At 30.4% G+C, this 11,199-nt stretch overlaps 2 protein-coding genes across 4 annotated transcripts; both read left to right on the top strand.

The window, feature by feature from the left end:
- The first annotated feature begins 45 nt into the window (after nucleotides 1-45).
- LOC120186717 (heavy metal-associated isoprenylated plant protein 31-like) lies at nucleotides 46-6,481 on the top strand. The gene is made up of 3 exons (XM_039190597.1): nucleotides 46-54; nucleotides 5,901-5,979; nucleotides 6,162-6,481. Exons 1-3 carry the CDS (start codon nucleotides 46-48, stop codon nucleotides 6,479-6,481), a joined length of 408 nt encoding a protein of 135 aa, XP_039046528.1.
- On the top strand, nucleotides 2,546-9,971 carry LOC120186718 (heavy metal-associated isoprenylated plant protein 39-like). Of its 3 annotated transcripts, XM_039190600.1 has the most exons (4): nucleotides 2,546-2,567; nucleotides 3,458-3,462; nucleotides 9,377-9,480; nucleotides 9,596-9,971. In XM_039190600.1, the coding sequence occupies exons 3-4, from the start codon at nucleotides 9,426-9,428 to the stop codon at nucleotides 9,832-9,834; spliced, it is 294 nt and encodes a 97-aa protein (XP_039046531.1). In that variant the 5' UTR covers nucleotides 2,546-2,567; nucleotides 3,458-3,462; nucleotides 9,377-9,425; the 3' UTR covers nucleotides 9,835-9,971. The 3 variants fall into 3 exon arrangements, with proteins under 3 accessions (XP_039046531.1, XP_039046530.1, XP_039046529.1); XM_039190599.1 differs by lacking the exon at nucleotides 3,458-3,462 and having other exon boundaries at nucleotides 2,546-2,566; nucleotides 9,374-9,480; XM_039190598.1 differs by lacking the exons at nucleotides 2,546-2,567; nucleotides 3,458-3,462 and adding an exon at nucleotides 9,152-9,261 and having other exon boundaries at nucleotides 9,402-9,480.
- Nucleotides 9,972-11,199: the final 1,228 nt, after the last annotated feature.

The following is an 11,199-nucleotide window of genomic DNA, read 5'->3' as shown; positions in this document are numbered from 1 at the left end:
GCTTTTTATATTTAATATTTAAACAAAATTAATTGTTATATTTTAATGTCCTTGGTGAATTTTCAAACAATCCAATCTTTAAAATATTAATGAAGCTGAATCTTTTAACTATTAAATATTACAAAATTATCTCCCAACTACATGATATTATTTTTTGAGTCCCTCGACTATTAAATATTACAAAATGATCATCTCACTATTTATTATGTTTTATACTAGTCCTTTTTTTGTTAAAAATTAATAATAATTTGAGTTGGATGTTAATTTGTTGTCTGATATATAATAGTCGTTTGAGATTTTTGGGATCAGATTTAATCATATCTTAAATAGAATATTAACATCTAGCCTCATACTGCCATTAATTTTTTAACAGAAAATGACATCTAAAACATGATGAATAGTCAGATGATCATTTTATAACTTTGAATAGTCGAGGGACTCAATAAAGAAATATTATATAGTCAAATGATCATTTTATAACTTTTGATAGTAAAAAAATAACAAAAAAACATCCAATAGTTAGAGATCATTTGTATACTTTACCACGTGTAATCGAATTCAAGAAATAATTAAAGTACTTCTGTTATGTCACCGAAAATCTTAAATAGGTGTTGGGCCTTCTACTTTGAGCAACCCATAGATTTGGGCCTTTGATTTAACTCGAGCCTACAACCAGTAGCTCAGTAAATATTAAATATTTTATAATACTTTATTCAATAAAATATAATAGTTGAAGGGTTAAATATTTTATTTATACACTTATTGATTTTATATTCAATATTAATTTGATAGTTTTAATTTTTTTATTTAAGATATTTAGAAAATCACTATAATTATATTTATTATTGTTTAAAAAGTTAGTTTTTTTATATTTCTAATTAATTTAACATCTTAATAATTCTTGACATCAACTTGATCAAATATTTAAATATTGATACACTGTGAAATTCACACGTTGATGTCATTTTGTACTTTGATATTAAATTTTGGAGAAAATTTGTAAATAAAATAAACAAATTGAATATAATTTTTGACAATTCAAAATTAATAAATTTGATCGTGAGATTTTCAAATCTTATATTATTTATATGTGATTTTTAATATATATTAATTGGATGATTGAATACAAGACATATCAATGTGTTTCGTTGTGATCTGATTGACTCGTGCTAGAGTAATTTTTTTTAATATTTTTATTTATTATTCTTATTTCTTTTATTTTAATGTTGATAGACTTCGTTTCAAAAATCTACCACATCAATAAAAACGTCTTTATTGAAAAAGTATTACTTTCCCAAATAATTTCATTTGGATGTCATTTTTTTTATTAATTTATGATAAGTATAAGATAATGTTTATTTAAAGATTAATCTCAATTTTTAAATATTAAACACTCACACTCATAACATCTATAGTGTTCGAATTCAAGATCTCAAATAATAATAATAATTCATTTGTTGTAGAAATCGTTTGATTAGTGCTATTTGGATGTCATTTATAATTTCAAAAAACATTATAACTATGATAATTATGCTCCAAACAATCCCAACAAACTACACCCTAAAGTTTCCTTTATTCATGTACGAAGAGATTGATAAAAGGGAGATACTATTTAATATTTTAAAATAATGAAAAAGAAGACAAGGGGACTGACATGTCTCTTCAGCTTTCTTTCGTCTTATACTTTGCAGCTTTCTAGCGGGAGATATTATTACTTGACCTATTCTCATATTTAATGAGATAGGTAAGGTAGTAGGATGTCGAAAGACCTCGATAATTATGAATTGTTTATCGTGAGATTCGATCCCACGATCACAAGGTTATGAGCATTGCGTTTTATCAACTGAACTGAACGGGTAATTCCTAACTGGAGATATGTTTATTTAAAATTAAGATTCTATTAATATAAATATATAATATATATTTCTATTAACTTAGAAGAAATAAATGATAATATTTATTCAAATATAATTTTTAATTATGTGATATGACACACTAATACTCTTAATATTTATAATATTTAAATTTAAATTTTAAAATATAATAATAATTTTTTTACTATCGGTAAGTTATGTCACAGAGTATCTCTATGTTGTCCGAAACATGCTGACTTTTTCGTTTTCGTTGGTAGGAAAGCAGACAGACACAGTGCTTGCTTTTACTGTGAGAGAGTGGGAATTATCTTTCTTCGCAGTTGATTCAGTAAAGCTGAGTTGTTTTTCGTTCCGTTACTTTCTACTCTCTGTTCACTGAAAACTGTGTCTTGCGGGCCTCACCACACAAAAGAAAGCTACAACAATGGCAAAAGATTACTACCACTACTTTCCTATAGACCACGTCTCATACTACCAAAGCTTGGGTAAGTAAAATTAATTAAAGGGTAAACTACATAATAGGTCACCAAACGTTTAGGATTCTTGCATTTTGGTCATCCATCTTTTAAAAATTGCAATTAAGTCACTGAACTTTTAGTTCGACCCCAGTCTACGGGGTTACATCCAGTTAGTTTTATCTGATGCGGCAAGTTATCTCCCGTTAACCATTATCTTCTTCTTCTTCTTCTTCTTGCCTTGCCTTCACTATGCGATTTGCAAGCTCTTGCAAGAGTATCTTAGGTCAATCCAGAGGGCAATCTTGTTGGGTTTTGGAGAGAACCATTGCCACTGGTCTCGTAAAATTGTGCTTGCTTTCATCATCCCCTTGTTGTCGATCTTTTCGCCTTGGTTTGAGAAATTGCACGAAGCTTGCAGTTATAGAATTACCGTTGAAAAGTCGACACGTACTAGCCGTCATCTTTTTCATTGTTCACATTCTACTTACGAATTATGGTGTCACTGAAATTCAAGATAATATACCCGGCTAAAATGTGTATCTTGTGGGGCTTAGCATCGTCAATGGAATAACGTTGCTCCCTTTCATAGTTGAAACAATTATGAGACCGTTGATTATGACAGTCGTGATTGCTTTGAAAAATCTGCATATCGATTTTTTTTTCAAAGAACCAAAGAAAAAGGACTAGTAGAAGAAATGAAGAACACTATCTACTTCAGCAAGTTTGCTTCCACCGGAGAAAGGTTATAAATGTATATTACCACTAGTTTCTAACAATTTTACATTACAATTCTTTGTAATCCGTGTAGACTCCAGATTTTGTCCTCATTCACAACACTACACCCATGCCCACGTGAAGCTGCCAGCCATCCTATGCCCACTTGCCGTTGTCATTGTCACCCACTATTAGAAGATAAGCTAAAAAAATTAAAGCATCATCACACCAACCAAGTTGCACGATTTTAAAATATTAAATCAATGTAAATTTGGTTATAAAAAAAAGTGGAATGCATGTATGAAAGGGAGGAAAAAAAACAGAAACCAAGGGAAACAATTGTAGGGGACAGTTGCTCTCGGTTTTTCAGCAAGGAAAATAGCAATAAAATACATATTTTTTTCAGCAATCCTAAGGTATTTCAGTTTATATTTTAGTTTTTTTTTTAATTTATTTGTTCAATTCGAATGCAGCTAATAATAAGAATTTTAATTTGTAATTTTGTTCGTAGTTAACGTAAATTCCATGAGTTCTTAAAAATAATTAAAATAGAGATAGGGAGTTAGGTTACCTTACTTTGGTGTTCGTCGTAATAGTGGTGTCACCGTCATTGAGTCTAGAGTCGAGTGGTCGGTGTGACTCTTGGATTCACTGGATATTTGGTCGCCATGGCTGCTCTGTCGCGCTGGTGAAAAGAAAGCAGAAGGCTAGGGATTAAAGAAGGGCAGAATTGAAAATAGGAAAAGGGAGAGCTGATTTTGGTTTTGGTTCAGCGTGTACTGGAAATAATAAAGGTGGGGTTATGTTTTTTTTTAATTTTTAGGTAAATTTGGCAATAGGTCCTTAGGTTCTAAAGATGCTTCATGCTTTATCACTAACTCATGGTATAATCACGCATAAGTCCTCTAAATTTAGTAAATACATATTATTCTCGTCACTAAGTTAAGGCTAAATCACTGTATGAGTCCTTTTCTTTAGCCCAAGTAACGTTTGGAGCATTAAATCATGGGTAAACATCCTTTAGGTCCCTAGATTCTTGTAGTGTTTTATTTAGATCACTAAAATTGGCATTTTTGTTATTTATTTCAATTTGGGCTACATATCATGTCTTATTTTGTTTTAGTCATTTATATGTTTTATGGTATTTTATTTAGGACATCATGTTTACATTTATTTTAATTTAGACCCCGTAGCATCAGTTATTGTATCATTTGATTATGATATTTATTTTATTTTTTTATTTTAGTTTAGTCACTATTAGTTTTTTATTTAGCATTGTTATTTTATTTTATTTTTCATTTGGATCCTTGTTTATTTTTTTATTTAATTATTATTTTATGTTTTGCATTTTAATCTACATAATTAGATTTTATTACAATTTAGGCCATGTATTTATTTTAAATTGATTGTTGAGGATCTTATTTGTTCATATATATTTATTAGATCCTTCTACTTTAATCCTTTAATTTTTCGTTTGTGTTATTTTAGTACTTTATTTTTTTATTTTTGGTATTTAATCCCTTAAGTTTTTGTTTTTCTTGCAGCTCGTTCTTAAGATTAATTCGACCCATAAATTTTAATTGTTTCCAATTTAATTTTTAATTTGATTTTTTTCATTCCTTTTATTTATTTATTTTATTTCAATCTTAATGCTAACTCTTTGTGTTTGTTTGTTTTATTTTCTTACTTTATTTATGATTTTTAGGATAATTTTAATCAATTAATGGTAAGTAATTTGAATCGAATCTCTAAATTTTAATTTAAATTGTTATTTTCGTAATTAAGATAAATTAAATGGTACCGAAAGGGCAGTTCAAGGGTGCTAATCCTTCCTTTACTGTAACCGACTCTCGAATCCGACATATTTCTGGTAAAACGCAGATCAGGTAAGATGGTATCCGATCAACCAAATTTTTTACGAAAAATAAATGATCGGTGGTGACTACAATATTTTTATTCCAAGTCGAAGCCAAATTCTGGAACCACCCGAAAGACAGTCGCGACACCTTGTAATAATTTTTAGTTACATTGGCAGTAGGGAATTGATAATTTTTCCTCGAGAAACAATTGACAATTGTTATGTCTTCTCTCTTCTTCCTCGTGTTTGGCAATTTGTTAGAAAAAAACAAAGGGCAAGTGCGGACCTACTCTGGTGAAGAAGAGTTATGTCGTGGCCATGTTCCCACAAATCATCTTTACATAGGTGATATATTCCTTATCAATATCAAGAATGTCACTACAAATTAAGTGGATATGTAGGTCGCTCGAAAAAGAAGAAGAAGAAGATGAAGAAGGTTTAACAGGAAGTAACATGTCACGTTAGATAAAACTAACGGGAGGTAACATCAGGGACTTTACTAGAAATGAACTAAAAGTTTAGTGACTGTATTGTAAGTTTTAAAGTTAGGTGACCAAAATGTAAGTGACCTAAAAGTTAGGTTACCGTTTATGTAGCTTACCCTTAATAAAACATACTTGAGTGAATAAGGACATGCCGGGACATTCATACCATTGTGTTTTGCCCTAGATTTGTGAGTGTTGATAATCATTCCAGAAAGAGAGCGTGGAGAGTTTGACATTGAGAAAGAGAGAAAAAAAGAAAGAAATTCAGGCTTTCCCAATCCCACGCGTGAATGGTATTTCATGCCTTCAAATTTCAAAACCCAAAGGCTCCTCCTTCATCACAGCTCTTAAAACCCCCACCACTTGCAAAATAAAAACATAGAGCTCTTGTTGTTCCCATAATCCTCGTATTACAACAATGGCTGCTGTGAGTTTCCTCTGTTGCTTTGTTGTCATCTGTTAATAATGTTTTCTGCAGGTGCTGATATAAAGTGGATGAACTTTGTTGTAGATGGTTCAAGTCAGAGTTCCCAATCTGGATTGTGAGGGCCGTGCTTCCAAGTTAAAGAAAGCTCTCTCAAAGCTCAAAGGTACTCCCTTACATTGAAGGTTTTTGAATTTGAATACTTGTACCAGTATGGTCTTGATGGTGCGCTCGGTTGTAGGAGTCGAGCGCACCATCGATAACAATAACCCTTTTGGTTCATGAACTTATGCACTTCATTGGTATGATCTTAAGTAGGGTTCACATGCATTTTTCCCCATTTTGTAGGGGTTGAAGAAGTGGAAGTAGAAATGGAGATCCAAAAAGTCACAGTACGAGGCTATGCCCTGGAAGAGAAGAAGGTGCTGAAAGCCGTTAAACGGGAGGAGGCGTGGCCGTTTCCGGGATACTCCCACTACGCATCGTTTTACAAGTATCCATCTTATATAGTGAACCATTACTATGACTACTACAAGAGTGAAGGTTCCATTAATGGTGTTCACACTTTCTTCCATACACCAGCTCTTTACTCTGTTGCTGTTGCTTCCGATGAGGCTGTTGCCTCACTTTTCAACGACGATAATCCACATGCTTACTCTATCATATGAACCTTCATATATAAATTTATATATTGCAAGTTTTATTTTTTAAAAAGATAAAATACACAAATAATCCCGCTATAATATAATGTTTTACTGAGTTATTTTACAATTAAAAGTTATAAAATAGTGTTGTTTTGTCTAGCTTTTCAACTATTAAAAATTATAAAATGGTCATTTGATTATTAATTATGTTCAAAACTCATTTTTTTATGTTAAAAGATTAACGGTAATATGAGTTGGACGTTAACATGCTAACTGAAATATGATAATCTTTTGAGGTTATGAGATAATATTTTACCATATCTCAATCAACTGGTTAGGTTGTCGTCAAATTTTTAACAAAAACTGACAAGTTTAGAACATGATGAATAATCAAAACCATTTTGTGACTTTTAATAGTAAAGGGATTTAATAAAGTAATTCCCTATAATCGGAGGATAATTTTGTAACTTTAAATAATCAGAGACTTAATAAAATAATATCATATAGTCAGAGGATCATTTATGTACTTTATCCTTAAAAATATTTTTTTATATTTTATTTTTATTTTGTACTAAATGTGTGTTGAAACCTCAATTTTTGTTTGAGTTGCTATCCACGCTGCTTGCTTTTTGAGTGTTTGCTTTGCATGTAGATGATAGGGCTGACCTGGCAGAGTGGGGATATTCAAGGAAAGCATCCTCACTTTAATTAAAATTCTGTCTTCTTTACTTTTTCATGTCTGCTTCTCTTACTTTTGAATGGAGGAATCTTAAAAATAACAGGGTAAATTTTTTTCATTAGTCTTCAAACTATTATCATTTTTCTATTTTTGTCACAAAATATTATTTTGACAAAAATATAATTAATATTAAGTTTTTTTTTCTTATTTTCATCATTTATCGTCAAAAAATTAATAACGATATTAACTTGATTTTCTCAAGTCAATTTCTCTCTCCTTATTAACAACTTATGTGCCGCTTTTTAATGATTTTATTTGGACCAATAAATTAGTGACACATGTCACCACGATACCATCTTATCAAAGAAATAAAAAATTTAAAGCGATGAGAGAAAATGACATGAAAAATTAAAAAAAAAAAAGAAAATAAAGATTTTATGTCGATATCTCCATTAATTTTTAATAATTTGATAATAAAAATAAGGAAAAAAAACATAAGGTTAATAATGTTTTTTTCAGATAAAAAATAGTTTGATCACCGAAATAAAAAAAGGTAATAGATTGATGATTAAATGATGTAATTTACCCAAAATAATAATATAGGAAAGCCTCCCTTTCCAACTTGTCCATAACCACAACCCTTCAATTTGACTTCATAATTCATTCACAATAAATCCAGAATTTTTGAAAATGACTTGTTGAGAAAAGGAGAATAGAAAATTGGAAAGTGCCTACCAATATGTGGACCCTCTACTGTACTTTATTTCTCAAATTCCAATATTATAAAGATAAAAGGACAAATTTTCTATTGAAGTTATAAATCTATAGCTAAAAATAAAGAAAAATAATATATCGCTTAAATAAGATATTAAATTTGAGTCTTTATGTTTGTAGAAAATCTTTATTATAAAATCTAACTATCAAAATCTTCGGAAATACATAATTACGATATGTTGTAATAATTATCATAGTTTACAAGTTTTGTTTTCTTTAATAGTTTAAGAGATTATAAAATAATATATGTTTATATTTTTTAAAAATATTAATGTATATACACTTTTAAAACACAGTGGTTTAAACTTTGGACCTCTAATAAAAACAATCCTTTTAAGTTTTAACCACTGAGTTTGTTAGATGAGTTATTTTATAATTAATATTATTTAAAAATTAAATTTATATAATTATATAAGGCTTAAATGTAAAATAAGTGTTCAAACTATAACGTTTTTTACGAATAGGAGCATAAAGTATTTTTGACTTATCTCAATGCCTAAAATTACAAACATTACCATTTTAAGTGCTCGGACTATCAACGATATTAATTTTCTCGTTAAGTGACACGTGTCACAATAAGGTAATTTTAAAATTTAAAAATTTAAAAATTTATGCTTTAAAAAATATAAAATTTTTGAAATAACCCAAAAACTTTGAAAACCTTCATTTCAATCCCTAAATCCATACTGACTATCGCCCCTTACCGTCGACGAAGCTCCACCATTCCTCACCTCCCCTAGGCGACCAAAATCCCTATGAAATCGTGACCGGTCAATGACCAATTGATAGTGAATCGATGTTTCATACCCTGTAAACCCTGTGATGAAAATCGCAATCTCCGCAATTCTGATGAACAATTGGCGGTACCTACTTTGACGTATGAATAGAAGGATGACAGGAACTACTTAGGCGATGACGAGTTAATTTTAGGATTTGAGAATTTTATGGGATTGAGACTTTTTTATAATTTAAGAGAAAATGATGTTTTTTTATAACTATAATAATAATTTTAATATTTTTAAAGATTAAATTTTAATATCACCCAATTATGACAAGTGTTACTAAACGAAACGAAAGAAATTAATACTGTTGACGGTCTATACACCTAAAATGATAATATTTATAATTTTACACTCCTAAAAACGGTACATTTTGAGCACTTGAACTCAGTTAAGATTATGTTTTCATCTATAAACTCTCAATTTCAAAGCAAATGTGTTCATTCGATCAAAAGTCTGCCATGTAAACCAGAGTGTGGACCACAAATTTCACACTTTATAAAGGCCAACTGGTCCTCAAAAACTCAATTACTTCCTCTAATCAGCTCAATTTGCGCAGCAAAATGGCTCAGGTGATCCTTTCCCAACTTTGTTCTTAACGATTCTACTAGAACGCCACTTATTTATTTATCATGTTGATGTTATTCTTCTTCTTTCCCTTTCTCTTTTCCTCCCCATCGTATGTAGTAATCTCGTTTCACTGTTATAGCAGAAGGTGGTATTGAAAGTTCTAACCATGACGGATGAAAAAACCAAGAAAAAATCCATAGAAGCTGCTGCAGATATCTTTGGTATTCTATCAAACACCTTGTCTGCAATATCAAAAAAATTCAGATCTCGCTCGTCTATGCCCAACTTTTTATGGATATTATTACGAATCGGAACTCGTTTTTTGAATGTGGACAGGAGTTGACTCAATAGCGGCGGATCTGAAGGATCAGAAGCTGACGGTGATCGGAGAAATGGATGCGGTGGCGGTGGTGAAGAAACTGAAGAAAGTTGGCAAAGTGGATATCATATCGATCGGACCTGCTAAGGAAGAGAAGAAGGAAGAGAAGAAGGAAAAGAAAGAGGAGAAGAAAGAAGAGAAGAAAGAGGAGAAGAAGGAAGAGAAGAAAGAGGAGAAGAAGGAAGAGAAGAAATAGCTAAACGATGGAAAAAAATCTGTGGATCGCAAGGTTGAAGACAAAGTTAATTTTTAGTTAAAGAAGAATAAATGAGCTAAATCCCAATGAACCATGTGAAAAGGGTTTTGGTTTCTTGTATTAGCATACTAAAATTAGATGGTTGATTGTTAGATAATTATGTATTTCTTTAGCTATTAATCCTTTAAAAAATTATATGAAAAGTCCTTAATTCTAATAAAAAAATTATACAAAAAAACGATTAAACAACTTAAAAGCAATTAAAATAAATAAATGAATACACAAACACTCTCTTTAAGCAATGAAACCCTTAATGAGTTCTACTTATTTATATATATATATATATATATATATATATTCACATACACCAAATTTTAACTAATAAATCTAGTGTCGGATCCATTAAAGATTTAGGGTGAACATATATTCATCTTAAAATTTTATTTTTTTCAAATAATTACATATTTTAATAATTATATCCGGCTTAAAGTTTTAGTTGTGTCCATCTAGTATAAAAATTTATGTGATTAATATATCCATGGTTGGTGTTGGAGTCGTTAGTGCGATCAGTTAATATACGTCGTTGCTTAAATTGTTCATGATTTTGTTTATTAGACTATTACCAAGTGATCGTTGCAATATTTTAGTCACTGTCAGTATGTAACATAAATATTTAAAAAAGAAATATAAATTTGAATTAAAAAAAGAGAAAAATAACCTCAGTGACTAAAAATATCTTATAATATACGATTTTAACCATTTTTTTTGGATTTGTCAAAATTCGACTATCGCAATGCGAATATGTGCATTGCGATAGTCCAAGTTCGCGTTGCGATTTATTCCAAGTTCGCGCTACGATTTATTCCAAATTCGTTGCGATTTATTCCACGACCACGACCCGAGACGAGACGAGACAGATAGCGGCGGCGGCGGCGCGCGAGAGTCCCCCTTGTTCTCTATCACTCAACAAGGAAGTGGAAAAGCCAAGCCTTAAATACCATTTCCAATAGTGTTTCCAATACTATGTGGGATTGAGCATTACCAACACTTGTTCCCAATACTATGTGGGATTGAGCCTTAAATAGCTATATTATTTTTGAATGTTTTGCTTAAAATTGTAATAATCGCGATTGATTGTAGATTGACTTTTAATTATGACATATTTAATCGTATAATACTAATGCAATTGATTGTTGATTCAGTTGTTTTACGGTGCATGATTGTTAATTATTTCCTGAATAATCACATTGTATTGGAAACAAGTGTTGGTAATGCTCAATCCCACATAGTATTGGAAACATTATTGGGAATGGTATTTAAGTCTTGCCTTTCCCACTTCCTTGTTGAGTGATAGAGAACAAGGGG

Source organism: Hibiscus syriacus, unplaced genomic scaffold, assembly GCF_006381635.1.
Source record: "Hibiscus syriacus cultivar Baekdansim isolate YM2019G1 unplaced genomic scaffold, ASM638163v2 tig00113719_pilon, whole genome shotgun sequence".
Classification (NCBI taxonomy): domain Eukaryota; kingdom Viridiplantae; phylum Streptophyta; class Magnoliopsida; order Malvales; family Malvaceae; genus Hibiscus; species Hibiscus syriacus.
Note: the sequence above shows the minus strand (reverse complement) of the source record. Positions and strands in the feature narration are given on the sequence as shown.

Excerpts from the sequence above, each read along its gene's own strand:
- LOC120186717 (XM_039190597.1), top strand. Across the intron at positions 5,980-6,161 it reads AGCTCTCTCAAAGCTCAAAG|GGGTTGAAGAAGTGGAAGTA; the intron begins GTACTCCCTTAC and ends CCCATTTTGTAG.
- LOC120186718 (XM_039190598.1), top strand. Across the intron at positions 9,481-9,595 it reads AGCTGCTGCAGATATCTTTG|GAGTTGACTCAATAGCGGCG; the intron begins GTATTCTATCAA and ends GAATGTGGACAG.